The sequence below is a fragment of the Penicillium riverlandense genome (genome assembly GCF_028828495.1).
Source record: "Penicillium riverlandense strain IBT 135883 chromosome Unknown utg000001l_segment0_segment0, whole genome shotgun sequence".
Taxonomy (NCBI): Eukaryota; Fungi; Ascomycota; class Eurotiomycetes; order Eurotiales; family Aspergillaceae; genus Penicillium; species Penicillium riverlandense.
In genome coordinates this window covers 420824-447942 of record NW_026643194.1, presented here as the reverse complement: position 1 = coordinate 447942, position 27119 = coordinate 420824, and the positions used below count along the sequence as shown (strand labels likewise).

The window sequence follows — 27119 nt, the reverse complement described above, 5'->3', positions numbered from 1 at the left end:
GCACGGAACAAGCCCGAGAACCGAACCAGCTTGCCGCTGCATGAGTGTCCTATCTCGGCTGCTATAGGTGGGTTAGCTCCGGACCATGCGCATGGGGAGTCGCGTTGACCATGAAAACGCGGGCTGGACGATGATCATCATCAGTACGTCCTTCCTGGAACGGTCAAGCGGCGTGGGGGTTTGCGTGGGGAATTCGGGGTCATTCCTCCAGACAACCAATCGATCGCTTTCGAATTGGAGTTATAACGACGGAAACAGGAAGTATAATAACAAGGCAGTGCATGTCATATGTCAATCTAGACTCTCTCTATATCATTTCCTTTCGGTTGAATAATATTTTACTTTTATCCGATCACCCGCTGTTTCCCCTTTTGCATTACTGGAATACTGATGTTATCTTCGGTTGAAGTTGAAGAACCGAGACTTGGAATTTAGATTAGCATCATCACAATCGTGAGTGGGTATCCATCACTTACCGCCACGAACAAGATAATCAGATTAGATCCAATGAACGCCATGAAAATACCCAGATCCCTCCAGCGATTGCTGAAAGACATGCTAAAAGTCGAGTAAAACTGGTCTCCAATCTTGTAAGCGCAGTACTCGCAAGCCTGTGTCGCATTGTTGAGGATATAGCCAGGTCCCCCACGATCGAAAAACGGCTTCATATATTCCTCACACGTCTCGTTCGACGGTGCCTGGAATTGATTGTACTCGCTCTTTGTGCAGACAACCTCGCGCCCATGAAGTTCTGTTACCACCATACCCCCAATGAGACGGGTGAACGGGTCGAGCTGATACAGCCAGGCGCGCCAGAAGCCAGGCATCTGAGGCTTGGGGATTGCGACACCGCAGAAGAGCGAGAAGATGATCACGATTGGCGGGTTCAGCTGAGAGGCAATAAAGCTGTTTGGAGTCAAGGCTGAAATCATTTGGCCCAGAGTCACGGCGAAGATCTCGGTGATGAGTACCATAAAGAATTGATAGCCAGCTCGACTGGTGGCGGATTGGAAGCCTGGGATGTAGTACAGAGGCAAGAAGAAGCATACTGCGCACAAGATACTGTATGGAAGTTCGGCAACGACCATGGAGAGCGCGAAGGCGAATTGACCATAAGTCTTAGAAGCCGATTCCCGGTAGAAGACCAAGCGCGCCATATCATACCGTGGCTCGACCTGCTGCAAGATGATCGCTGGCAGCACAGTCACATTGAAAATGACGAAAATCCGATACTGCAGCGATGAACGCGAATCATCTAACTGTAGGAAAGCAAGGCCGGTAATCAATGCAATCACGACGTGCGTGAACAGGCGAGTAAATCCGTAGTTTCTCGAGCGCCAGAAAGCAAGGTTTGTGCGCCGACCAACCACCTTAATTTGATGCCAGAGCGGCGACGCATACTCCTTTTCAATGGCATCTTGGGTTTGAGTCTGTTGCACCACCTGGCTCCGGTCCTTTTTAATCTGGGGAATATCCTTTTTGAGCTGCTCCAGTTCGGGCGAAGTACGCCAGATATCGCCCCAGTCGCGATCTCCAATCCGGCGAGTTTGGCCAGCCCCGATGGCGTCGAGCATCCATTCTGCGGGGTTAGCATCAGCTGGACAGTCGGCACCATGGCGGCGGAAGTATTCGAGCAAAACTTGTGAATCAGGCCCGATTTCGCCAAAGTAGACACATTCGCCTCCTTGCTGGAGGAGCAACAGTCGGTCAAAATTCTGGAACAATGCCGAGTTCGGCTGGTGAATGGTACAGAGAATAGCCTGGCCCGCAGCAGCAAGTTTGCGAAGGAAGCGAACGATGTTGAAAGCGGACTGGCTGTCCAGGCCGGAAGTCGGCTCATCCAAGAAGAGCAGAAGCTCCGGTTTAGCAGCCAATTCCACACCAATGGTGACACGCTTTCGCTCTTCAACGGACAGTCCAGTCTCAGGTGTCCCGATAATTGCATCTGCGAGGCTCTCCAATTCGAGAAGAGTGATGATTTCCTCCACATATGCATATTTCTCCGACTGGGGAGTCTCAAAGGACTGACGAAGATCAGCAGAGAATCTTAACGCCTCTCGGACAGTCTGCATTGGCTCATGGACATCCAGCTGCTCGGCATAAGATGTGCCTCTCTGGAAAGATGTTCCGGGAGGCTTTCCGTCGACCAGAATATGGCCTGACACCACGCCAATGTTTTTCCGGGCTGCCAGTACATCCAACAATGTTGTCTTTCCAGCCCCCGACGCACCCATCAAAGCAGTCAACTTTCCGGGCTGGACATATCCATAAACGGAATTCAAGAGCTGCCGGGTCCCCGATGGCACCGGAACTTCGTAGTTAACATCTTCCCAGGTGAACACCGACTCCGACAAGATTTTCAAATTCTCACCCTGGTCGACAGACTTTGACTGACGATTGGCTTTCTTTTCCATCAAGGCCTCATTCAATTCTTTTCGCTCCTTGTTCTCTTTCTGGAAGAATGTAATCGTCTTGCCGCCTGCCCCAAACTGAACGGTCTCACCGAAATACAGATTTGCAGCAAGGAAACCGACGATGAGTGCGAGCATAATTCCAAAATTCCGCCAGAGGTCTCCCGCGAGATAGCTGAATGTTTGCGCGATGTAACTGGAGCCCGGAATAATTTGCGAACCAGGCTTGCCTCCCGCCAGAGTACAGGCTTGATGAGCAATGTTTCCATATCCAGGCCCATTGGGGACCAGAGATTGCTCGGTGCAGGTCATTGTTAAGCGACTGAACTCGTTGACCATCAAACTTGCAAAGCCCAGTCCGAAGGGGTTGATATAGTATATCCACCTGAGCCACACTTGCGCACCGGACCACTGGATCAAATAGCCCGAAGTCAGGACAAAGAGTGTGATGATGACAGAGGCGAATTTCATGGCGTAGTCGAAGTCAGGACATAGACAGCCGATTGTCCTGAAGAACACGGTCATGCAAACATAGCCGGTTAGGATAATCAGGACAAAGATAAAGAAAGCTCCAGCATCAAGGACCAGGCCGCACATGAAGTAGACGATGATACTGAAAAGCAGGATTCGTACGACAGCGAAGCTAGTGTCGACAATAATCTGTGCAATGAAGAGAGCGCTTGGTCTGTAGAAAGTGAACGACCGGTGTTTGTTGACGATGGAGCGGCCCATCATGGTCCCTGCCAATTCCGCGAATGCCTGGAATCCATTGAACAGCAAACTGATGAACAGAAGGCCACCCCGAGTAAAGGCGCCGGCGCTGGTCACTGGCAACTTGAGCCAAACTGTACCCAGGATGATAGCCACACCGGTGGACGTGATCCAAGACACAGTTTGTGCGAATCTGTCCTGCCATTTGATCAAGAACTGACGTTGCATCAGAGCCCAAATCTGGAGATGGAGAGGAATTGAATACACGGATGTAGCCGGGGTGAACTTGCGCTTTGCCTCCCGATTTGCGATTTCAAAATCCTCATAGATTTGCTTCCCCTGTTGGACTTGAGTGCGGTACGACTGCATCTCTTCATCAAGTCTCTGGCTGTAGATAGACTTGTCAAATGCCTTGACTAGCGCTTCCGGGGTTGATGGAACATCCTTCGCGCTTCTTCCATCTTTGAACTCTCTCTCAAATGGGTCTGTACACCCGGTCAGATAGTCAGGGGTTGTTTGGCGAGGCTTTTCCCGAAATCCAAGGCCCTCGAAATATGCTCGAGCCTCGCTCGTAGGGCCAAAGTATACTTGGCGACCGCTGTCAATCACAAGCACCTTGTCGAACTGCTTGTAGATGTTCTCTGAAGCCTGGTACAGTGATACAAACGTGGTGGTCTTATAGATATTTGTCAAGATCCGCAGAGACTTGGCGAAGTCAAGCGCAGTCGACGCGTCAAGGCCACGAGTGCTATTATCCCAGGCCAGCACCGTTGCAGACGTGATCATCATCTCAGCAATACTGACGCGACGTCGTTCGCCGCCCGAGACACCACGGATGAACTGGTTACCAATGACCGTGTTGGCGGTGTGCTCAATGTTGAACATTTTCAGCAGCATGTTGATGACCTTTTCCTTAAACTCCGACTTGGAAACGCCCATCGGCCGCTTTCTCGGAGTCTTCGTATCCAAGGCAAACCCTAAAGTTTGCTTGACAGTCAGAGTTGGCTGGTGGATATCATCCTCCTGATTGTACACAGCTTCTCCCCGGAACCGCTTCGCAAAAGTCTCGGACTCAAAAGGCCCGTAAAGAACCTCGCCGTCAACTCCAGTATACCCGAAACGCTGGTTGGCAATTACTTTCAGAAACGTTGTACAGCCTGAGCCCGGCCGCCCCAGAACCAAGACCATCTCCCCTGGACGCGTGAGACCCCGGAAGCCTTCCAGGATATTGTATTCTTTGCCTTTCTGACCATAGCCGCAGAGATGCATGATCGTGTCTGGGAAGTTGAAGAAGTCGATTATCGCATCCGGGAAAGTCTTGATGAACGTTTTGACGCCGCCCATGCCGCGGACCGCCAGGTTGTTCCATATAACACCTAATATGAAGTTAGCAATCAGTTAAATACTCATTTTTTGTCGTTTTCGTACACACCTATGTGCTTGTCTCTGATCCCAGCCTCCACCTCGGCTGCTCGGTTGCCCCGCAAAGCAGTCTCCAGATCCCATTGTTCCTCCGAATCAGCAGAGCTCGCGGACTTCTCAACATCCTCGTTCTTAGTCCCCGTTTTGGAAGCTCGCGAAGCTTGCTTAGAAATATGACGGGCTTGATGAGAGATGCTGGAGAACTGGCGGCTAAGCTCCGAAAAGTCCTGCTCTGCCTGTTCGACATCGACACCCTGCTGCGACGAGGTCATACCCTGCGGATTCGAACCCCGAAGCTGTTCACGCCCATGCTCATAGTTGTCTGATTCGAGCGTATCCCCATCGGAGTCGTTGCTGGCTGCTGCCATCGAGAGCTTCTCGTCCACCACTTCGGGTTCTGGTGATGGCGGCATTAGGAGCCTTGCGGCTGTCGTGGGCACCTCACGTCTTCTAACACCCCCAAAAGCAAAAATCCCCGAGCCTGTGCACGAGCGCGATAGCTGCAGCGTTATATCACACCTTGATAGTTTTTGATTTTGGGTATGTTGAAGCGTATAGGAGCGGCCAAAGAGGCGACTGACAGAAAAATGAAAATGTTGGAGAGCAAACCGGAGAGAAACCAAGCGAGAAAAAAAAGACAACATATGCTAGCCCAAAAAGTACATCGGTTCCTCGGTGCCGGCCCTGGCGCAATGGGCGTGCTGCCTATAGCGTACGCCTCTGGTGCCTATGGGCGCACTATTCGGCTCCACCCGACAAGGATGCGAAGCCTCGAATTTCGCCAAGATCCTGGGGCCGCATCGTCGGCAACAAGCGGTGATGGCCATCGCTCTTGACTCATCATTAATCAGAGCTTCTAGAACCACAAACACCACGGGGCCCAACCCGGATGCGAGTCAGCGCAACCCTAAGGAGGGGGAAATGCGGTGTCACCCTGCATTAACCGCTGCCGGGGTCCAGAAGCGGTTTAGGTACCATCTAGCTCTCGGAGTCCGGAGTTAAAGAGCCCACCGGGAGTTCCTGGGGTCGCGTGTTGCCGATGGGGGAGGATCGAATTCCCCCACTCGGGGGGTGGAGAACCTGGACTAGGCGGATCAAGGGTTGTGACTTGTGAATTACCACCGATTGCAGACCCTCGAGCAAGTTGGTTCTAGCGACTCGAATGAACTTTGATACTAAGGTATCTCACAATTCATAAGCGGCTTGGTTTAGACAGCTACCGAAATCCCGAAGTTCAACCGGCCCTGGACCCCGCTAACACAGGTACTTTTGGACAAAATTACTCCACAGTCCGCGTATCTTGGTCATGAGTTCGTGTCTTTAGGGCCGAGGATGGCGTGCCTGAGCTCATGTACATCTCTGCTTTCAGGGGGTTTGATCGTGTGCCAGATCGTCCGCATACCGGCGGCTCTTTGGCTTTCCTTATAGTTAGTTAAATCATCCTGGAGGTTAATTTATACTCAGGCCCTGGAAATATTGAGTTTCTCACACCAGTCCGACCGATATTAATCCAGCATCGCTACTTCTGGCTCCGCCAATCCGTCTTACATGAGAGTTGTCTACTCTCAAGGAGATGCAACTTGCAATGTCCTCGGCTATCCTCTGTATCTCAGCATCGCTCCAAAGCTGAAACTTGTCCGTGCCATCCGGATCTGAGAGATTATTGTAAATCTTCACCTATACATGGTAGACTAACGCAGGCGTCTGTTTTATCATCATGCCCTAGTACCCCCGAAAGCATAAGATAGCCGGAATCTTAACCTGAGCTGAGCAAGACTTTTTCAAAGTCTGTCTTAACTCTACATGAAGCTTACTACTAATGTGTTGGGATATAATATGGAAATTCTTAAGTTAAACTGCTCGTATATTTTTGCTTTGAGGTTTGCCACATATCTTGGTGGCTTTTTGGGTTTAGTCTACAAATTATGTTGGATGTTTGAAATTCAACCGCGTTCGTTTGTGAGTTCTTGAAGTGCCTTGACCAGCGTTCAACAGACCAAAGTCCCTTCGAGTTGCCGATAGTATGGCATGTATCAAGGGGGAAAAAAAGCCCCCGGGGGGGGGGGGGGGGGTGGAAACAAAGCGCCATATTTGCTTTTGATACGTTAGTTTAATATTGAGAAAGGTTTAAAAAGTTAAAAGCGATCTGTTGTATAACGCAATGGTCGGCTCAAAGTGAGTTTGCCTGGAAATTAATCTGATCCAAATGCTACATAGTCAAGGAAATGTGGGTCAATGACGAGAGACTAGGCCTTGCATATTGTGTTAGTTTGTGCTGCACCATTTCTAAATATTTGCACGCTTTATACTGTGGTTGGCCAATTATATTTATGTTGGTGCGCAGCAGGTCCTGCAGTTCAAACCTGCAGTGAGTGGCGAGCAAAAGAAAACATACGAGACAAATAGGGGTCTTCCTCCCACGCCTATGAGAAGGAAATCGAGAATTTGCAAGATTGCATATAATTTGTCTGCAGCCAATTTTCTATAATCCGTCATCTCTTCGGATTCCATATCGGACTCGCTGAAATCAAGATCCATAATGGCACCTAGTTTCAAGAAGTTTGAGTCAAATGAGCGACCATGGCTATTGGAGTTGCGCTCATCACAGAGATTCATTGTTTTTACCGTTTCTCTATCTATGTTCACGGTATCGTACAACTTACTCTTCCTTCCAAATTTCCTCCTGCTGAGTACGAGATAGGATCTTTTCCTCTATGCCATGGTGGGTTCTCCATCACCCCTTAACCGTCTCTCATCTCACAAATGCAGATTGTCCCCGTCATGCCAAGAGCGTTGGTCACCCGGGCTGGGATTTCGTTTGAAGACCGTATGTGGCTAGCAAAATGGCCACTGCAGCTCTGTTCAGTATACTAACGTTACAACAGGAGAGTATTGGAACTGTGTGATGCTCGTCTCCGAGGCTGTAGCTGCCCTCGCCTGCAGCCCCGTGTTTGGCTACGTCCTAGATAGATCAGGGACACGCCAGGGCCCATACCTCTTTGGCTTAGGCCTCCTTTTTGCGTCAATGGCCGTTTTAACACTCGCTCGATCCGTCATCTGGTATATAATTGCACGAGTGCTACAGGGTGCAGCCACCGCCATGGTAGCTGTCGCCGGTCTAGCTATTGTGACGGATGCAGTTGACAGGAATTGCCTCGGGCATATGATAGGATACATTGGCACATCTATGAATCTCGGCTTTATGACGGGCCCAATGCTTGGCGGGTTGGTATACCATTTTGGTGGCTACTACTCAGTCTTTGGCATGGCGTTTGCAATAGTCGCTCTTGACTTCTTGTTACGGCTGGCTGTTATCGAGAAACGAATCGCCCAAACCTGGCTCACACCGGCCAGTAGCGAGACTGCTTCTGAAGAGGGCTGGGTTGGGTACGCGCCTTATGGGACTGTCAATGGAAGTCTCAACAAGGGAGTGACCTCTCAAACATTCGCCTTTTGGAAGTTGCTACGGCAGCCTCGAATTCTGATAAGTATGTGGGCGGTAATTGTTGGAGCCTTGGTGATTTCTGCATTTGATACAGTAAGCGATTCTGCGCACACTCCCTTTCTGGGACTACGTTAATGCCTGGTTATCCAAGACGCTACCAATTTTCGTGGAGAATACTTTCCATTGGAACACCCTGGGTACTGGCATGATTTTTTTGCCTACCGCTAGTGCCGCAATTTTCCAGCCTTTTTTTGGTATGTTGGTGTATCTCGATTGATCCAGAACAGAACCATTGTCCTTCTGACATCTCATGTTTGCTTGCAGGCTACCTAAGTGATCGATTGGGAGCCCGAGTCCTTACATTTACAAGCTTTGTCCTTCTAGCTCCTTCCCTCATCTGTCTGCGGCTAGTCGAAGACAATACCATGCAACATAAAGGAATTCTCTGCGCGATACTCGTCCTAGTCGGCATGTGTCTAGATCTCAGTGAGCCAGCCCTCTTGGTTGAAATTCAGCGCGTACTAGATTATATGGAAGAGGTACTTCCGGGTATTTTTGGTGAAACGGGCGCCATTGCGCAAGGCTTCAGTCTAGTAAATATGGCGCATTTTGGTGGACTGGCTCTTGGGCCTATGCTAGGGGGGTTTATCGACCACCGCTACGGATGGAAAGCCATGACTTTTGCTCTAGGGACCTTATCTGCGATGACTGCTGTGCCAATGCTCTGGCTTGATGGAGGGCCACTGGACGAGGAGTCGGCGCGTGAAGACTCGGAGAGAGAGCCACTGTTGGAGTAAATGGGGGTGTGCATGTATGGTGTGGCACAATAGTCGTACTAGGAGATCTGGAGACTTTCATCAACATAATCTTGAAAGTATTTCCTCACTCACGTCCTACTTTGGGCCTGCACTTCTGTCCAAGTTCGTCACCGTGCAACGCTACCGGTGGAGAGCATCTCCCGCGGGCACCGGAGATCGTGCCCTAATTGTCGATCTCTGGGTCCCGCAGCTACCAAATGGTAGCACTTGGACTATTTAGGTGGGTCTGAGCCATTAATCCCAGTGGGGACACGACAGTATTGAAAGGTTTCTTTTTCTGGCAGTACGCGACCCGGTGCCTCCTCTTGCACAAACCCGGCAATTATTGTTCCCTAGAATATGCGAGTTTCAAATCTGCAGCGACAAATTAAATGGTATATAATTGCACAATCCGCAAATTTATTGCTTTTTTTCTAGTGCTTTCTCCAACCATCGTGTTTGTAACAAGTCTTTTAGGTAGATCCTTGTCCCTCTCCCTGCTAGAGCAGATTGATATTAAACAATAGCACGTTATTGTTCTGAACCAACTCTTTGAAGTTACACAAATCTCCAATTATATTAAAAAGAATCGGTTTCCTCGGCCAACTTACAACAATTTAAAAGGAGACAAGGCCCTATATACCATTCCAAGAAACCTCCGTGACACGAATCAGCCAAGATGGGATTCTTCCAAAGGCTCCGTAAGGCCATTATTAATCTCATATCCTCTACGGAGACTTCTATTACCTCGATTTCCCATACACCAAACGACGAAAATGCAAAGGGGATCCAAAAAGCGAAGTTTATCTTTCCAGCTGAAAGTGGTCGTCACGAAGCCACAATTCTCGGTTTCCCGTCCCGATGTTCTTTACCTCCGGACCAGTACGATGCAGTATGTGGCGAGTTGATTCAGCTGGCCGCAGCCATAGCGGAGTTCGAACCAGTTCGCATGTATGCTCGTCCAGAGGACATGGAGCTAGCTGGGGCTCTTGTCAAGGCAACTGTCAACAAGATTTCCCGAGTCACGGTCATCCCGTGCCCAATCAATCACTGCTGGGTGCGTGATACCGGCCCTGTATATGTGCGTGATGCAACAGGGAAATTTCCAAAGCGCCGTTTTGCCATCAACTTTCGATTCAACGAGTGGGGTGGCAAGAAACCAGAGGATGAGGGAGTGGCTTGGGGCCAACAGTGGCCGCTCATGGATGACAAGACACTTCAAGAAAACACGGACTTCGCGCGTTATGTGGTTGACCACGACCGCAATCCAACGCTAGTCACGCGCATTGATGCCCCAATCCGTGCTGAAGGCGGCGGTTTGGTGGTAGATGGCGATGGAACTCTATTGATCACGGAGAGTAGCATTGTCTGCAACATCCGCAACCCAGGAATTACTAAAGACGATATTGAGGAGGAGCTGAAGCGGCTTCTTGGCATCGAGAAAGTGGTCTGGTTCCCAGGGCGGCCCAATGTGGACATCACGGATGTGCACATGGACGCCGAGGCGCGTTTCATACGTCCCGGAGTGATTGTGTACTCGAAACCCCACGATATGGCCCCTGATCTTTGGAAAGAGTTGTCAACTGAGATCCGCGATATCCTAGGCCGTGAGACCGATGCCAAGGGGCGCAGCTTTGAAATCCACACCATTGAAGAGCCAGATCCTCGTGGCTTGGTCAAATCTGCCGACGATGAGTTAGCCGCTAGCTACGTCAACTTCTACTTTGTGAATGGCGGCCTGATCGTTCCCAAGTTTGGAGATAAACAGAGGGACCAAAAGGCGCTGGAAGTCTTGCAGGCTCTGGTCCCTGAACGGGTCGTCAAGCAGGTCTACACTAATGCTATCCCTCTTACCGGTGGCGTGCTGCACTGCGTCACCCAGCAGGTTCCTGCTCTGGAGGCATGACTACGGACAGTAGTCGAGAATAAAATTGGCCAATCGACTTCGGCATTTACGGGCTGGATGGCGAGATTACCTGTACGGTAGAAATTGGCTTTTGTATTATGCTTTGCTTTTTTTTAAACAAGGGCATCTTTATCCCATTTTGTATTTCAAGTCGCCTAAAATCCGCAATCCGAAGAGGCCTCATGCAATGTCGCGTTCACTAACCTCAGCCGTAACTACCCCAGGCACTAACTGCCCTGATCTAGCACCTTTAATTCAAATTTGAAAATATACATAGCCTGGAGCTTTTAAACAGGGCCAGACTTTGAGTTATGAAATTTCCAACGATACCGGCACCTCCGTGCCATCAATTAGAGCAAGCATTTGTTCACATCAGCCAGCCACTACAAGAAAATGAAAATAACACACAGTATTCTCCTTATGTGCAACCTGGATTTTACAGTAGGAACACGTAGCAGAGGAACGTTGAGGCGCACTCTCGTATAAAATGCCTCCCATGACACACTCAAACAGCTACAATGTTACTCAACAGGCCCAGCATCCCGGCCACCAATAAATCCGACGCTGCAGTGGGACAGAAATTTAGATTCCTCAGCAATGAGAGAGGTCTGAGTGCCATCTACAGCACATAGTCCAAGATGAGCAGTATGCTATGGACAGGTGTGAACTGTTCATCAAGGTACAATTGTCCACCTATTTCTAGTCCATGATAGTGTTCCAGTTCTGTGGCCACTTGACGCGGTTCCTGCATTTATTGGCCAGGACGATGGTCTCTTATCCTTTCATGCAGGGCCTATTGTACATTGGTTCCAAGAAATGGGAACCATACAGTAATATCGGCTCAATTATCACCGTAAATGCCAAAAGTCCGCTCTCTCCAATCGCCCGAACACGAAGCTGGATGTTAAATCAGCAATAATCTATTGCAAGTCCAATTGGAGTACATGTGTGACAATCATCCACTGTGATTGCCCAGTACGCCCCACTGAAGCAATGTTACTCCACTCGATCAGCTTCAGATGAGATACTTGGTTCCGAGCTCCAGGAGTAACAGACTATCGATCCGATCAATGATTGACAATATTAATGCTAGTTGAGTGATTCAGCTGCCGGAAAAATGCAGGCTGTGTCTACCCAGTTTCAACATAAGTAAATATATATTTAAAGGCACACCATTGGCTCCAAACTGGAGCTATATTGACCTTAACACTCGCGTCCCCTTTCGTCCTGTGCGACTCGATAGTAGCGCAACATTGCTATTTCATGCGAAACTTGGTCAGCGACGGCATTTGATTCCTTGAAAACGGCGTTATTTATATACTCAGCTGGCCCAGCAAACAGGGAACTCTGGAGTTTACCACATGTTTCAAACTGTATCTCGGTATAGTACTCCGTATAGTAGGGTGATGGAAATGGGCTCTCATTTCAAAACCCTGCAATTCTGCCCTGTACTCCTGAGAAGCTTGTTCTCCGCCATTATGGATTTCTTACCTGCACGACAGGACATTATCATGCCCGGGAAACCAGCACTCCCCGCTCTGGTATACCGAACATCAACACCAGAGAAGCTCATCGATCATACAATTGAGAACCATACCGGCAAGCTAAGCAAGTCATCAGTCGTTGGTGGTGATGATTCCTTCTTCGTTGCGGACCTCGGCCAGGTGTCCCGGCAGCATCACCGCTGGACACATAACCTGCCCGGCGTGCGGCCATTCTATGGTATCGTCCTCAATTTCCCCCTCCCAACTCTTTCCGGCACATATCAATTTCCCAGATATTTAGAAGGAGTGTTAATGGGAATTTTATTTTCAATAAACAGCGGTCAAATGCAACTCGGATCCAATCCTTCTCCAACATCTCGCTGATCTAGGCACGAGTTTCGACTGCGCCTCGATCGAAGAAATGCGCGCTGTGCTAGATCTCGGGATCGATCCTGTACGTATCCTATTTGCCCACCCATGCAAGTCACCAGCGGCATTAGTGTTTGCTCGACAGGTCGGTGTATGCCGTACCGTTTTCGACAACCTTGATGAGCTAGATTCCATCAAGACCCACATGCCACGCGCACAGCTTCTGCTGCGCATCTATGCCAATGATGACAGCGCGCTTATATGCCTGGGTGAGAAATTCGGGGCTCCGTTAGACGCCACACAGGCTCTACTTTCAAGAGCATGGGAGCTAGGGCTAGATGTAGTTGGGGTCAGCTTCCACGTGGGTGAGGCTTGAATCTGACTTTATACTACGCACAAGTCAGCGAGCTGACATTTTCAGGAACTGGATCAAGTAATCCAGCATCTTTTTGCAAAGCAATCACGCACGCACGGATAGTATTCTCGCAAGCCCAGCAACTCGGCTTCCGCCCCAGCATACTCGACATTGGGGGAGGGTTCCAGGATTGCCATTTCGAAGAGACAGCAGCTCGGCTGCGCGAATCAGTCCGCACAGAATTCCCATCCGGCATAACCACCATCGCTGAGCCAGGACGCTTCTACGCTCGAAGTGCTTATACCCTGGTATGTAGAGTGATTTCGCGCAGACGCCAGATAGGCAATGCAGCCGCCACGGGTGTGCCGGATATGCTGTATCAAAATGATGGTGTCTATGGGAATTTCATGAACGTAATCATGGAGAAAGAGGTGATGGTACCATATTTGGTTCGAGAAGGGAAACACAAGCAGTCTACATTACCTACGAAGATATCATCCGAGAAGGAAGATGTACAGGCATGGATGAAGACAAGACGTGAACATCGGTATTCGATCTGGGGCCCAACCTGTGATAGCGTGGACTGCGTTGTTCGCGAGGCGGTACTGGACGGAGAGGTCCTCGTTGGCGATTGGCTAATGTATAAGAATATGGGAGGTGAGTCTTTTGGCACCATCAAGGCTGACTGACTGATTGATTTTCTCGCCAGCATATACTAGCACCACTGCAACACAGTTCAATGGGTTCAGCAGCACCCATGATACCCTCTATGTGAACGGCGAAGCCATTTCAGAGTATTAAATTGGATCGCCAATTCTTACCCAGGCCAGAATATATAATTGCAAATGTTGAGTTTGGCTCCGGTACGGAATAATAGTATATACAGTTATTTTCTCAGGCTATGAGAGATTGCTACAGGTTGGGTTTGTTTAGGTGTAGAACATAGCAGTTGAGATAAGAGTACGGGCCAGCGTTTAACACCCTCAAAAGGAACTGTCTCACTATTACATAGGGCCTATATGGCGAAACTGACACCTTAGAGAACCCTCCTGTTTGTAAATAGCACGGCTTTCGCTGAGCTTTTAATGTGACTCCGCGGGGTAGTCGAGGACTAGTGAGAAAGAAAGGCCTCATGTCTGAAGTCACCGCTCTCAACCCTTACTCCATCCGAAAACCTTCAAGAGAGATGATGCTTCTAGCATCATGCATCTACTGTGGTCCACTCAAAGCAACCTGAGCGCTCAGCCCTTTGTCATCGTGCCTTGGGACGTAACTACTCAAGCATCTTCGCCTGCTCCAGTGCTAAGCAGCTGATCAATCTGTGCACATTGAGATTCCAACTCTAAATATCCTTCTATGGCTTTCTAATCTTATATTAAATCTCTATAAGATCACGCAAACTGTTCCTGTCAAAAATACCTCGCCGTTTCCGGCCCTCGCAGCCCCTAGCTGCAGCCGGTGAATCTACGACCAGAGAAAGTTGAGTTTCGCAAGTCCCTTGTTGCGTGGTGGTTCAGGTTCGAGATTTTCTTCGCTGAGGTAAAACTGCATCAAGCCGACAATCGGAATATTCACCAAAGCGAGGATATGTGTTTTCTTCCACCATTTGTAGCCAAAGTATAGGACCAGGAAGATTGGAATGTTGATGTACGCCGAGACAAATGCTTCAGCATTCCAGTGGCCATGAATAAATGTGCTAAAGCCTCCAGTGAGAAGTACAAGGAGGATCAGCACAAGCGCAGCCCATGTTGAGTAAGGTTGAAAAGGGGCAGCCCACGGAAGCTCTTTGTGGCGGTCGACCCCCTGCCTTTTGCAACCGTAGTAGAATCGGAGATATACGACACAGATAACTCCCCAGTCTACCAAAGTAGAGACCGCCACAACGGCCTGCAACCAGCCAAAGACTGTGTATGCTGACTCAGAGACGACCATATACCCCAAGGACATAAAGAGCCCGAAGAAGCAGATTGCCACGTAAGGCACACTGAATCGGTTCAGCCGAGCGAAGACTGCGGGAGCATGCCCCTGCATTGCCATGCCAAAGAGAATTCGGGAGCCGAAAAGAATAAACGAATTGCCAGCCGACCAGGCTGAAGCGAGTATAGCGGCATTAATAATCGAGGGTGCATCCTGTATCCCTGCCCGACGAGCGGCTATAACAAATGGGGATTGGGAAGCTGTGCCAGTTAAATGAAGGAGGTTGGGGTCATTCGAAGGAATAACCAAACCGATCATGAATATGGTCAGGACATAGAAGACGAGGATGCGGACCAAGACGCGCTTTGTTGCCTTTGGGATGGCGCGTCTTGGAGATCTTGTCTCAGCTCCAGCAAGGGTAATATTTTGAACTCCTGCGTATGCAAAGACTGCATTGCTCAGTGTTGACCAGAAACCGAGAAATCGACCCAAAGTACCCTTGATACCAAGGTATTGAACGAAGGGCCCTGGGTCTTCCCAGTATCTGAATCCAATCGATTGGCCACTTGGTCCTCCACCGCACGTAATCACAAGGGCCATAATATTTACTCCAAGGACCAGTAAGATCTTCAGCATCGCAAATGCAAACTCAACCTCCCCATAAACTCTGATGAGAAATAGCGCAGTGACGAGTATCAGCATGCTGAAAATGGTGACCCATATTGCGCTGCTGATAGTAATCCAGAATTCAACTAAGATCGAAGCTGCCACGATCTCAGCAGGGATAGTCACCAGGTATGAGGATACTTGATTCCATCCGTTCGCGAAGGCCATGGCAGGATCGAAGAAGAATTCTGAATAGCGGACGAGGCCTCCGCTAAGAGGCACGAAAGCGCCCATCTCCCCAGTAACGACGACGACACTAGAAGCAACAAGCCCAATAATAGTGTACCCAAGGAAAGCACCTAGAGGTCCTCCCATTGCGAGTGCTTGGCCAGAGTTGAGGAATAGCCCTGAGCCGACTGTGCCGGCCAAACCAATCATCTGAATGTGTCGCTGGTGAAGACCTTGCCTCAGGGTATACCTTTCACTGAAGCTTTGCACAACATCGTCCGTTTCATTAATAACTGGAGAGACAGCCACTGCCGTGAGAGGGATCTCTGAGCCTGTTTGAGACGACATGGTTGTAGGAATTGCCGAATGAAACAAGCCGACCACGGTCAAAGAAGTCAGCTATGAGCCGAGTGGAGGTGGTTCATGACTTTCTGCCTCCTCGCCGTTCGATACGTCACGAAAAGCGTTCTCGGATTGCGGGTTTGCCTCGTGGGCAACCATGGGACCTCTAAAGTTTATTTCGGCTAACCGGTCGTTCCGCATGTTATCATTCATGGCGGACCCTGCCCAGAAGATCAATAGTTCCCCGATGCTGCCACAAAGACCTGCGGGCCCATCTTCCTAATCGTAAACAGTTCCGCTCGCCTCTCTCTTACTTCTCGCAATAAAAGAAAGTCATAAAATTACTCTGGAACCCAACTTCCACGTGTACGGTTTGATGACTAAGACATTGGGCGCCGGGAATGGCGTCAAGGTAGCCATTTTTGGCGCCCGATTTAACGTCAGCAAGGTTGTGGTGTAGTTGTAGGACTATTTGCTGCTGCTACCGATGTCGAGAGGGATATCGCTGAACGTAGTCTCATGACTTTGCTCTGGGACAGAGAAATACCCTCAGCCGCCGTTCTGCCATTAATATGACCAGGACTGTACATCTGGCGGAACGGTCAATTACTCACCGTTGAGCACTGGATTCTCAGATTCGTGGGATACTGAGGATGATTCCTTTGTCGGAGTAGGACGGACCACCGGATCCACCAGGTAATCACTGATTTCTTCTTCCATCCATCCATTTCCCTAACACCATTTCCCAAGCCTCATTACTTTTGCCGGCTCTTTCTCCTTTGGCGGTGGTACCGGTCTTCTCTCGGTCTACGGCTGGAGAACCAACCCCCTGGCTGAATACTCTGTCATAGAGGACTACAGCAACCCTGCTACCAGCAGCACGATGAAGGGAACTTTCAGGAGCGATTGATTGACCTACACAATCTGAGAGAACTAGCGCGTCAACGAACTATTCATCGATGGTACCGCGACTTTTATCCAGTACATCCCAGTCCGGAAGTCCCCTCGGACGAGCGGCACGTCACCATCGAGAACCACTTCCAAGAGTGGGCGTCACTCGGCATGGACCTGGGATCGCTCCGCTACCAAGTCATTGCTGTGGAAGGCTGGGGCGGCAGTGGCTCTGCCTCGCAGTCCATCAGCAACTCCGGCAGCACCAGTTCCGATGGAAGCACTGGAAGTGGAAGTCGAGGTGGCACTGGGAGTGCTAACTGTTCAGCGCTATATGGCCAGTGTGGCGGCACAGGATGGGCGGGTGCTGCGTGCTGCGTGCTGCTCGTCAGGCACCTGCAGGGTCTAATCCCTACTTTTCGCAGTGTCGTTAGTGGTGGGTCATCTTTACCGGCCGATAAGAGCAGACGAGCTTAGCGTGATAGTAAAATGTAGTACGGTTACTACGCGAGTCCCATCACCGAAATCGAGAAGGGTATTCATACCTCAACTATAGTATAGAATTTTACTGTTATTGTTTGATTCTTCGTCCAGTTATACTCCCAGTGTTCTATATCTTGAAGTACTGGTAGGGGGACGGAACAGGCGGGGAACGTCGGACTCTGCTTTTGTCGAACTCCAAGCAGATAATTTACATACTAATCAGGAAGTCTGTAGGAGACGTGGCGTCGCTAGTTACTGCTTGCCCATTTCTAGTGTGTTTCAACAGTACTGTGGAGGTGTATCCACAGAGCTTTGACCAGTCTATTTACGGCTATGAATGGCTGCGTAATGGCATCATAGGCTGAGCCAGGCGGTCCTGCATAATATAATAAGTCCTAAGAAAGTAGTTTACTATCACCATACAATTCCTAGATCTGGTCAAAAGCGGGGAGAACAGGGATAACGCCCCTGCAGCCCAAAAGGCGGGTCGGTTTCTTCAGTATTCCAATTATAACCTGTATCATTTACTTGATGTGGTTGTCTACTCAGAACATGTCCACCTCGGATTATCGACTCTCGACTGAATTTCAGACTGTTGTTTAAGTAGGAAACCATACTGCGTAGGGCCGAACCTTTGCCGCTTTTTGGGCTAGCGGCATATTGTGATGAACTGTTGTTTTATTCACGGAAGAGTCTCCGTCTCCACTCTGGTAACATCCGGGGTTTTGCCAGCCACTGCAATGCGGGGGAAAGGGTCATGGATAATCTCCTTGGAGATGCGTTTCATTCATCCTGTGGGCATATAGCCTGTCATTTGCCAAAATAGCCTGTTTTGTGTCCACACATTCTATGCTAATCCAAGCATTATACGTCAAGTCATCTTATCTTCCCCATACCAGTACGGCGTTCAATCCGACCCGATCGTAGCCATTGCAGTTTCTTCACGGCTAAATTCGACTTCGTATTGTCTCCCGCGCCTCAAATAGACTACTTCGGAACCTAGTTCATCGTCAAGCGAAATCCTTTCTTTCGGTCCAAAGGAACAGTGTATGATTCTTGACGATTTACTCTACGGAAACATGGAAAACTCTTCCAAGGAAGGACTTCTGTGTGCAACTCTTCCGAGGATGCCGACTCTATATAAATGAGTAGCAAACTCTCTCTTTTCTAGGAGACCAGATTCATTTCCATCCACAAATCTTCGCAAGGCAACATCTCGTTTCACTCGGCTTTTTGCTGCTCTCTATCTCTTGGAGTATCCCTCTATTTCTCCCCAGGAATCATGATTTCTAAGGCAGTCGCGCTTTGTCTCCTCGCCGGCAGCGCTCTCGCCGTCCCGCTCGAGGCCAACGTCGTGAAGCGAAGCTGCCCAAACATCCATGTCTTTGGTGCACGCGAAACCACCGCATCCCCCGGCTACGGCTCATCAGACACGGTCGTCAATGACGTCCTCAATGCCTATCCGGGCTCTACCTCTGAAGCAATTAGCTACCCGGCATGTGGCGGGCAATCCTCGTGTGGTGGTGCCAGCTACTCCAGTTCAGTGGCTCAGGGCATCGCAGCCGTTGCCTCGGCTGTGAACTCCTTCAATTCGCAGTGTCCAGACACACAGCTCGTTCTAGTTGGATACTCGCAGGTCAGTTGGATCTTTTTAGCACTTCCACGTAAAAAATTGCCTTCTAACCGAGTCCAATGGCCATTTAGGGAGGCGAGATCATGGATGCTGCCTTGTGTGGCGGCGGTGACCCCAATCAAGGCTACACCAACACAGCGGTCCAGCTGTCCTCGGCCGCAGTGAATATGGTGAAGGCGGCCATCTTCATGGGTGATCCTCTTTTCAGAGCTGGCTTGTCATATGAAGTTGGAACTTGTGCTGCTGGCGGCGTAAGAACTTCCTTCCTCTCCTCGTCCGAAGTTAGATTCCTGACAATAGAGATGCAGTTCGATGAACGCCCTGCCGGTTTTAGCTGCCCGTCGGCCAGCAAGATCCAGTCGTACTGTGATGCCTCGGATCCGTATTGCTGCAACGGCAGTAACGCCGCAACTCACCAGGGCTATGGAGCCGAGTACGGTGCACAGGCATTGGCCTTCATCAAGACCAAGCTTTCCTCCGGAAGTGGGTCCCCTACTACCACCACTACCACTACCACTACCTCTGGGTCTGGGAGCACTTCTACCGGCACTGTCGCTGAATGGGGACAATGTGGTGGACTGGGCTGGACTGGAGGAACAGTGTGTGTGAGCCCGTACACGTGCAAAGCGGCTAATGCGTACTATTCGCAGTGTCTTTAAGGTAGTTTAAGAGTATAGTCTGGGGCATTACTCAGAGACAAGGAAAGGCACAGCCGGACATCAGATCTCAGTAGCATTAAGTGGAACTGAGTTGATGGTACTGGAGCCATGATTCACTCTGTGGATCTGCAGATTAGCTATAATGATGTTGATTCCTTTGAAAACAATGCAGTACCTTTTGCCTCCCCAATTTTCTAAGCGCCTACTCTTTCATGCAGCCCAATATCTGCCTGTGAAACAAGGGAGAGCCCGCCTCCGTCGTTTCTATTGGGCTCCTCGCACGCCCATTGCATTACCAGATATTTAACTCCACGCTGCCGGCGCGGTGCATACAGATCTAGAGAAATGAGATAAGACCACAGTGGACAATATATTTAGGACAGTCTATCATGAACTCAATCGAATTAACTAGAACGGCACTAGAAATAATGAATAGCCCGCATTCATTCCGCTTAACCGAGTACCTAATCTCAACTGCCTGGCATCTATCAAAAGGAGAAGAAATTTTGCATCTAATCTTGACACAAATGAGAATGAAGAAGTGTTGAGCTTCTTCCAACAAATAAGAAATCAAACCCAACAAAACCAACGCCGTTACTGGCGATGTCTTTCACAGAAATTGGGCCACAACGAGTGGAAGAATAACAAACAAGAAATAACAGAAGTGGATATCAATCATGATAAAAAAGCGTCACAAGAAATAGGGATGGAAAGCAGGCTATCTTAACGAGAGACAAGAGTGTTCACGAATAGAAAGGATGTAATAGAGGGCCAGCTGATTCACGCCTGTTCCATTCCAGCCATCTGGACGTCCTCCTGGGGTCCAGGCTCAGAGAGGAGAGGCTGCTTGATGTCCGCACCGTAGAGCTGGGCATCAGGAGTAGCCATATCAGACGGGAGTTCAGAAACCAAGCCTCCCTTTTCCTGGGATTTGGTATCTCGCTCTGGTCGTTTGCGGCCGAGGCGCTCGCACCAGTGTTCGGCACTGACGAGCGTGTCGTTGACGACGCCGCTCACTTGGGCCATCATGTCAAGCCCTTCCTGGGCCAGAACTAAAATCCGATGTGCATTGACGGTGTCATCTGAGGACGCAGCTGGCGAGTCGGGCGGCGGCTGGGAGCTCGATGCGACCTGGAACCGGTGTGGCAGCGAGGTCAGGTGCCGACGGACGAGATGGCGGGCGTTCTCGGGTAGAGCGCCTCCGGCATACTTGGACACGACATCCACAACTTGCTTCAGCGTAGATAGGACGTCCGCCTTGACAGCTTGGATGCGCTGCTGCAGCAAAGATGCACTCTCGCCGTTAGCGCCGTTCTCTAGATCATTCTGCGGCTGCCCTTGCCGCTCCTTGTGGGCTTCCCACTCGTTCACGGCGTTCTGAAGAGCCACAATCGCTTTCCCGAGTCGGCCATTGGCCCACCGCAGCCAAGTTAGACAGTACTGCAGACTGCGCAGGGATTCATCGCTCATGGCGACTCCAAGCCCTGACGTCGAGATAACCAGTCGGCTCTGCCATGTCGGGGGGATTTGTCGACCGGATTTGGGTTTCTCTTCGTAGCGCGGGGATCGCATCTCATCGTATGGAGGCAGCGTCTCGGCCATGGACAGATCGGACGAGCTCCGAGTCCGCGTCGCGGGCGTCGCATCGCCGGGTCCCTGTTCCGCATCCATTTCGGACGGGGTCTTAGCACCGTTCACTTTACGACGTTTGGTGCGCTTTGCGTCGGCTGATGCTTCTCGTCGCTGTAGTGCCCAACGCAGACCGCTCTCAACACCGGTCTTGCGGCCTACTGTATTCACAGTGCTTGCGACGGGGGAACCGATGGTGCGCTCGATGAACTCGGCGCTGGACTTGAAACGAGGGGAATACGATTTCGAGGTGGTGTACGCCGACACGGAACCGTTTATCGCAGAGGAGATCAGCGGGTGTGAGGTTGTTAGCAGGGACAGCAGCGGCTCTGGCTGCTGAGGGTCCGGCGAAGCGGTAGTCGGAACGGACTGCCGGTGTGCTTGGGGAGATCGTGCGAAATCTAATTTTTTTTGTTAACCCAGAACCGAAGTCAGCGAGCTAGCCGGACAGGACTGCCGTCCACCGAGCCGAGCCAAGCTACGTATTATGAAGACGACATACCTGAACGAAGGCCTTCCAGCGCTTGCGCGGCCTCGAGATCATCCATGGACAGAACGCTCGCGGCACGACGGGATCGATCGTCTGTGGGTTGTGGTGGGTTGCTCTCGGCGTCCATCACGGAGGAGAGGGCATTCTGGGGAGGGAGACGGGGAGATATCGGCGTCACCGAGGGAGACCGGCTGGCGGTATAAGAGGCTTCCACCGAGGGGAAACCCGTCGCAGCGGATAAAGAAGCTGGGGCGGTGGCGTGGGGAGCAGCAGCAAGAGCAGTGGCGGACTCGCTCACGGCAGATAGACTAGTGGTGTTTCGGGCAGGTGTTCTTTCCATGGCGGGTCAAAGAAGCAAATGATGGACGGAGGAATAAGATACACGTGAAAGTGGAGTGGTCATTAGGTAAGTCAGAGGGGAGTACTTGAGTGACCGTACAATTTAGTATGAGAGAGCAAGTACCCTCTTGCCTTCACATGTCTCCCAACATTTAGTAGTTAGTTAGGGCCGACGAGTAATCACGTCCGGCCCCAATGATAACCCAATAAAACATTCTCTTTCGGGGATCCCAACACCTCGCTTGCATAACCTAAATAATGAAACTAATAACAATAATGTGATGCGTCGGAAGACCACACCATCTCATCACATGTGTGTCAGGTAGAAAGAACCCCGTCTGACCATCCACTCCAATGATAAGCCTAGCAAAGGAAAGTATTAATTAATTGGGACCACTCGTACAATGTACCCCCTTCCGGACTGGCTCAACAGCATGTGATGGTGGGGAGGCTTAGTACACCCAGAGCTAACTAGCGCAGATTATGTCCGTCCTAGTGCGTGTGAACAGACGCCAGGAGAGGCTTGAAGCATTTAGGCAGAATCCTGCGATACGACGGTGTCCGTTTTTGGCCACGGGTGTGCCAGGGAGCGCTTAATTCAGATGAAATGCATATGAAAGGACCCAATCACCCATCCGAAGTTCATCAGTCCTATCCTCCAAACAGCATCAGATCTAATTCTCTCCGGGATGGACAGAAGAAAACAATTTGACAATTCAACCGAACTACCGAAAAGATTCACTGACTGCCGAGGACAACTGCTCAGGGCAGAGACTACCTCAGTCTCTTCTATCCCCCGAACTGACCGGCTTATCCGTCCATAGATCTACCTCCTTGGGAGCGACATGCTTAGTCTTGATGGTCACCTTGTACCCAACAATTAAAATGAGATACAGTGGGATACCGAAGTACGACGCCACGAAAGATTTATAGTTGAAGTGCCGGCGACCGGCCTCGAACTTAAACGAGTCGACGACCATAGTCACCGAGATGAACAGACACAGGATCAGAGCGAGAAGAGTTCCGGGGAGGCCGAAGCGGGCTTTGCAGATAAGAGCTTCCTCGGGGACCGCTTGGGCTTTGCGGGCTCGCACGAATGAGATGTGCGTGATGAGAATGGATATCCAGGTTAAGAGACCGAGCATCGTTACGCTGTTGACGAAATACCCGAACACTGCGGTAGAGTCGTGGGCGATATTCAGGTATGCCAGCGTCGTCACGGCGCAGCATACGCCCAGTGCGTAGACGGGGATGCCTCGGCGGTTGGTGCGCGACAGGAAAGCTGGTGCTCGGTGCTTCAAGGCGAGATCACACATGGCCTTGGCCGCCAGGTAGAGATCGTAGTTTGCAATCGACAGAGTAAACAGGAGGATGCAGGCATTCAGTATGTCTGGCAGAACAGAGATGCCCGCCAAGTATATCGCGGCGACGAACGGCGAGGCAGCGGCGTCTTTGGAGGATGCGCTGTGGAAAGCCAAGGTCACCGAATTGTGCGGAACAATCATCCCCAGAAGCGTAATCCCGAGAAGATGAAAGACCAGGATTCGGTAAAAGGTATACTTGATCGCGCGTGAAGTCGCTTTATTTAAACACGGGGTCTGTGCCATGATCCCCGTTCTCTCACTCCCAATATACGCAAACATCGCGGAGGATATAGTGCCGCAAGTCATATAAAACTTCTCGATCAGCCGATGCTCGTTGGGCGGGCCAAATGCACCCGGGTATTTCCAATATCGAAACCCTCTGCGATCATGATCTGGTCCACCACCCAACGCGATGACGAAGGATAGGAGCATGAGGCCAGACAACATCACGATTTTGAAACATGAGACGTAAAACTCCATCTTGCCGGCAAGTCCGCGATGGAGGAAGTTGAGCGTTATGATGATAACGAGAAAGCACGTAACCAAGATCCCAGGGTTGAGGCGTTCCGCATCAAGCCAGTATGATACCACCAACGTCGCGGCTGTAAGCTGATTCGGTGTGACAACGGCATATTTAAGCCAGAAGCTGTCGAAGCCGATGTCAAAAAGAAGATTCAAGACCGCGGAAAAGCATGTCACTCACATCCAAGCCAAGCTAAATCCAAGTGCTGGGTCACAGAATCGAACAGCTTGATCGGCAACAGTGCAGGGTTTCGGCAACCAAGCAGCGACTTCGCCCAGGGCCGAGAGAACCAGGTAAGCCGTGAATCCAACGACCGTGTAAGAAATGATGACGGCTGCCGGCTGCTTCGCGTCAGTGTGTTGAATGGAAGGCATCGTGTTGGCTTACTCCGCTTCTGTTCACGGTATATCAGCTAAGTTCTCTCGAGACGACAAGACAAGTCCACCTACATTGACAGCGCCCTGCCCGTGCCAATCATCAACCCCGTCCCAATCGCCGACCCAATAGCTATAACCCCGTTAGTGCTCATCTTAGAAGTAGAATCAAGTACAGACTCATGATGCCGACCTGCCGAGGTGTCAGTTCGTCGTAAATGTCCGTGAAACCAGTTGGGATGACATCGGAATGAACTACAGTCACAGTTGGCGCGGCGCTTGGTCCGGTACGGGCATGCTGTGATGGGGGAGGATCAGGCGCTGTGGGCTGGCGTTGGAGCTGGATCATCTCCAATCAAGGGCAACCGGGTCCAACAGTCACGAGCAGAAAATAAGATCCGTGTAGAGCGAGAGCGAGAGCGAGAGCTTGGGGTGGGAGAAAAGGAAAAGAGAGAAGACAAGAGGACGAGTCCATGGTCGCGGCAGGTGCGATGGCGAAACAGAAGGGACGAAAGGTTGAGTGCAGGGTGGGATATATTTCTATATGCATCGAGTTCCCCGGCAATCAACAGAAAGAAAAGAAACTCGTAAAACCACCAGATCTATACCATGGCCACACCGAAGCCCACATTTTAGAGCACAAGTGTGGCCAGCGTCTATAGTTAACTGACTTTCCGGAACCGCAAAATCACCTAAAAGAAACAGAAACAGGAACATAAACGCCCTTCCGATACTAAAGAAAGAACCCCAATCAAAGTCGCAAATAGACTTGTCCCGTCGAAAGAGATATTCGTGTAAATGTGTCAAACATTACCAAGGGTGGTGGGCGGGTGGTCCGGAACGACTGGCGTTCGCCGGGACAAAACAAAAACAGGAGCCGGGTATGCGTGTATGAGAGAAAAGAAATCATCATTCAGTTCATCGCGACATAAGCGAGTCGCTCGACTCCGTCCGAGGGAAGATGCGCGTGTACAGCGAGTCGCTAGACTCGGTGCGCGGGAAGTGTCGCTGGTGCTTGCGGGAAATCACCCGGTCCGTGTACACACCCGTGGCTGTACCGCGCACAACCGACTCGAGATACTGGCGGAAATCCGCGGGCTTGAAATCCGGGTACAGCTCCTGGGAGGTCAGGTAGCCGAGGTACTTGGCGTACTCCGGGTTGTTGTCACCGCGGATGCCCCACGACAGCTGGTACTCGGCCAGATAGCGAGGGATGAACTTGATCGGATCGAAGGGGTACGTTTCGCTGGCCTGGCGGGCAGCCAACACTCGGCTGCAGATCGTCTCTTCGGGGACCTGTGCTCCGACGGTTAGTTAAGAGATTTCTGGTGAATCGGGCCGAGTGGTCTGTGCACGTACGTAGAGCCGGTCAATCTTCTCCTCGCTGATTTCCTCCATGAGATCGTAGATCTGGTTCTGTGTCGACACGGCATTGTAGGCAAGCACCATCTTGTTCAGCGTGCGCGGATCCAGAATGATCCGGGCCATGTAGCGGCCAATGTCGCGCAGGTCCGTCAAAGCCGTGGGCGTGTTTCCGTCTCCGATGATCTCATCGTTCCCGGAGGTCATGGCATAGTCGACACGTCCGGAGCCGAGGCGAGGGTAGGCGAGCTGGTACCACCAGCCGACATCGACGATGGTGTATGGAAGCCACAGCTGACGGATCTGGTTGTAGACAATCTCTTTCTGTAAAGAGCAAGAGGTTAGTTGGTCTATCGATGCGATGCCGATCGAGTTTTCAGTCATACCTCATCGCGAAGCCACATAATACCCCCTGGGGGGGCCACGGTGATGAAGCCACAGGGCACGAATCGCTTCACTCCCGTTCTCTTGGCGGCTTTGGCCAACGGGATCTGATCATGCTGCTCGGCAGGCCCGACGCAGCTGATAACCACCTCAATGTCGGCCAGAGCCTCGATCAGTTCCTCCTCTGATGCCTTCAGGTCGCATTTGCGGATTTGGACCCCGCGTTCCTGCAGGCGGGTGACCGCAGGCTTGTGGGCGGAGATGGGACGGACGAGCGCAAACACTACCTGTTCACTGTTAGCACGGAAGAGGCGCAACTCGTAGAAGGTAATCATACAAAACGGCCATCCTCGAGCAACCCGTTGGCGATGGACCCTCCGGTTTCACCCGCTGCGCCGACGAGCAGAACCCTGGTCTTCTCCATGGTGGATGTATGCGGCAGAGATGCAGCAGGCGGGGCAGTGATGGTGATGGTGATGAGGATGCGATGATGGTGCTGATGAGGATTGTGGGATGGGGAGGAAGGAAGAGAGAAGGAAGAAGTGAGCGGAACCGGTCTCAGGTGCAGGCGACGTTATAAAGCAGCGGTTCCCACCGGTGTAAGGCGACTACCCACTTTTGCGGTGGACGACGGTGGGTCGAGGTGGGTTGGGGCACGGAGGACGATGACTGTGGTGTCTGGGGGTTCTGAGTCTGATGGACGGGTTTCCGATGTTCTGATTCGATTCCCTGATGATTTTTCTTGGTCGAGAGACCTGCTGGACTTGAATTGTCGAGGCCAAAATATTTTTGCTTTCGGCCGGTCGGGATAACCCGAATTACGTCATGCCCGGCATCCCGGTATGTGTCCTACCACGTTAGACTAGAAGGGATTTTGCCAGTAAGAAGAAGACGAAGAATAAGAAGAAGAATAATAATAACAACAATAAAATTAACATTCTGTCACTACGGATTCCGAAGATGTCCCCCGTCCATCAGCAGATGGCGGTAGTGCA

General features: G+C 50.8%; 10 protein-coding genes across 10 annotated transcripts; 5 read left to right on the top strand and 5 right to left on the bottom strand.

Annotated features, from left to right (window-relative positions):
* Positions 1 to 393: 393 nt before the first annotated feature.
* N7474_000183 (putative ABC transporter) lies at positions 394 to 4957 on the bottom strand (the record flags this gene model as incomplete). Its single annotated transcript, XM_057191598.1, has 3 exons — positions 394 to 423; positions 477 to 4498; positions 4555 to 4957. The coding sequence occupies 3 exons, from the start codon at positions 4955 to 4957 to the stop codon at positions 394 to 396; spliced, it is 4455 nt and encodes a 1484-aa protein (XP_057056551.1).
* Positions 4958 to 7307: 2350 nt separating this feature from the next.
* On the top strand, positions 7308 to 8786 carry N7474_000182 (MFS transporter; the record flags this gene model as incomplete). Its single annotated transcript, XM_057191597.1, has 4 exons — positions 7308 to 7371; positions 7430 to 8032; positions 8088 to 8243; positions 8314 to 8786. The coding sequence occupies 4 exons, from the start codon at positions 7308 to 7310 to the stop codon at positions 8784 to 8786; spliced, it is 1296 nt and encodes a 431-aa protein (XP_057056550.1).
* Positions 8787 to 9465: 679 nt separating this feature from the next.
* Positions 9466 to 10692, top strand: N7474_000181 (agmatine deiminase family protein; the record flags this gene model as incomplete). The annotated part of the gene is made up of 1 exon (XM_057191596.1): positions 9466 to 10692. One exon carries the CDS (start codon positions 9466 to 9468, stop codon positions 10690 to 10692), a length of 1227 nt encoding a protein of 408 aa, XP_057056549.1.
* A 1478-nt stretch (positions 10693 to 12170) lies between these two features.
* On the top strand, positions 12171 to 13701 carry N7474_000180 (type III PLP-dependent enzyme; the record flags this gene model as incomplete). The annotated part of the gene is made up of 4 exons (XM_057191595.1): positions 12171 to 12414; positions 12515 to 12910; positions 12967 to 13557; positions 13610 to 13701. 4 exons carry the CDS (start codon positions 12171 to 12173, stop codon positions 13699 to 13701), a joined length of 1323 nt encoding a protein of 440 aa, XP_057056548.1.
* A 663-nt stretch (positions 13702 to 14364) lies between these two features.
* Positions 14365 to 15999, bottom strand: N7474_000179 (putative amino acid permease; the record flags this gene model as incomplete). Its single annotated transcript, XM_057191594.1, has 1 exon — positions 14365 to 15999. One exon carries the CDS (start codon positions 15997 to 15999, stop codon positions 14365 to 14367), a length of 1635 nt encoding a protein of 544 aa, XP_057056547.1.
* Positions 16000 to 17055: 1056 nt separating this feature from the next.
* N7474_000178 (glycosylhydrolase 11-2) lies at positions 17056 to 17361 on the top strand (the record flags this gene model as incomplete). Its single annotated transcript, XM_057191593.1, has 1 exon — positions 17056 to 17361. One exon carries the CDS (start codon positions 17056 to 17058, stop codon positions 17359 to 17361), a length of 306 nt encoding a protein of 101 aa, XP_057056546.1.
* A 1288-nt stretch (positions 17362 to 18649) lies between these two features.
* On the top strand, positions 18650 to 19659 carry N7474_000177 (putative acetyl xylan esterase (Axe1); the record flags this gene model as incomplete). Its single annotated transcript, XM_057191592.1, has 2 exons — positions 18650 to 19003; positions 19072 to 19659. 2 exons carry the CDS (start codon positions 18650 to 18652, stop codon positions 19657 to 19659), a joined length of 942 nt encoding a protein of 313 aa, XP_057056545.1.
* Positions 19660 to 20439: 780 nt separating this feature from the next.
* N7474_000176 (putative clock controled protein (Ccg-8)) lies at positions 20440 to 22118 on the bottom strand (the record flags this gene model as incomplete). The annotated part of the gene is made up of 2 exons (XM_057191591.1): positions 20440 to 21689; positions 21791 to 22118. 2 exons carry the CDS (start codon positions 22116 to 22118, stop codon positions 20440 to 20442), a joined length of 1578 nt encoding a protein of 525 aa, XP_057056544.1.
* A 778-nt stretch (positions 22119 to 22896) lies between these two features.
* Positions 22897 to 24727, bottom strand: N7474_000175 (putative amino acid permease; the record flags this gene model as incomplete). Its single annotated transcript, XM_057191590.1, has 5 exons — positions 22897 to 24127; positions 24185 to 24345; positions 24392 to 24398; positions 24454 to 24511; positions 24559 to 24727. 5 exons carry the CDS (start codon positions 24725 to 24727, stop codon positions 22897 to 22899), a joined length of 1626 nt encoding a protein of 541 aa, XP_057056543.1.
* Positions 24728 to 25296: 569 nt separating this feature from the next.
* On the bottom strand, positions 25297 to 26548 carry N7474_000174 (aromatic alcohol reductase; the record flags this gene model as incomplete). Its single annotated transcript, XM_057191589.1, has 4 exons — positions 25297 to 25674; positions 25738 to 26064; positions 26127 to 26411; positions 26462 to 26548. The coding sequence occupies 4 exons, from the start codon at positions 26546 to 26548 to the stop codon at positions 25297 to 25299; spliced, it is 1077 nt and encodes a 358-aa protein (XP_057056542.1).
* Positions 26549 to 27119: the final 571 nt, after the last annotated feature.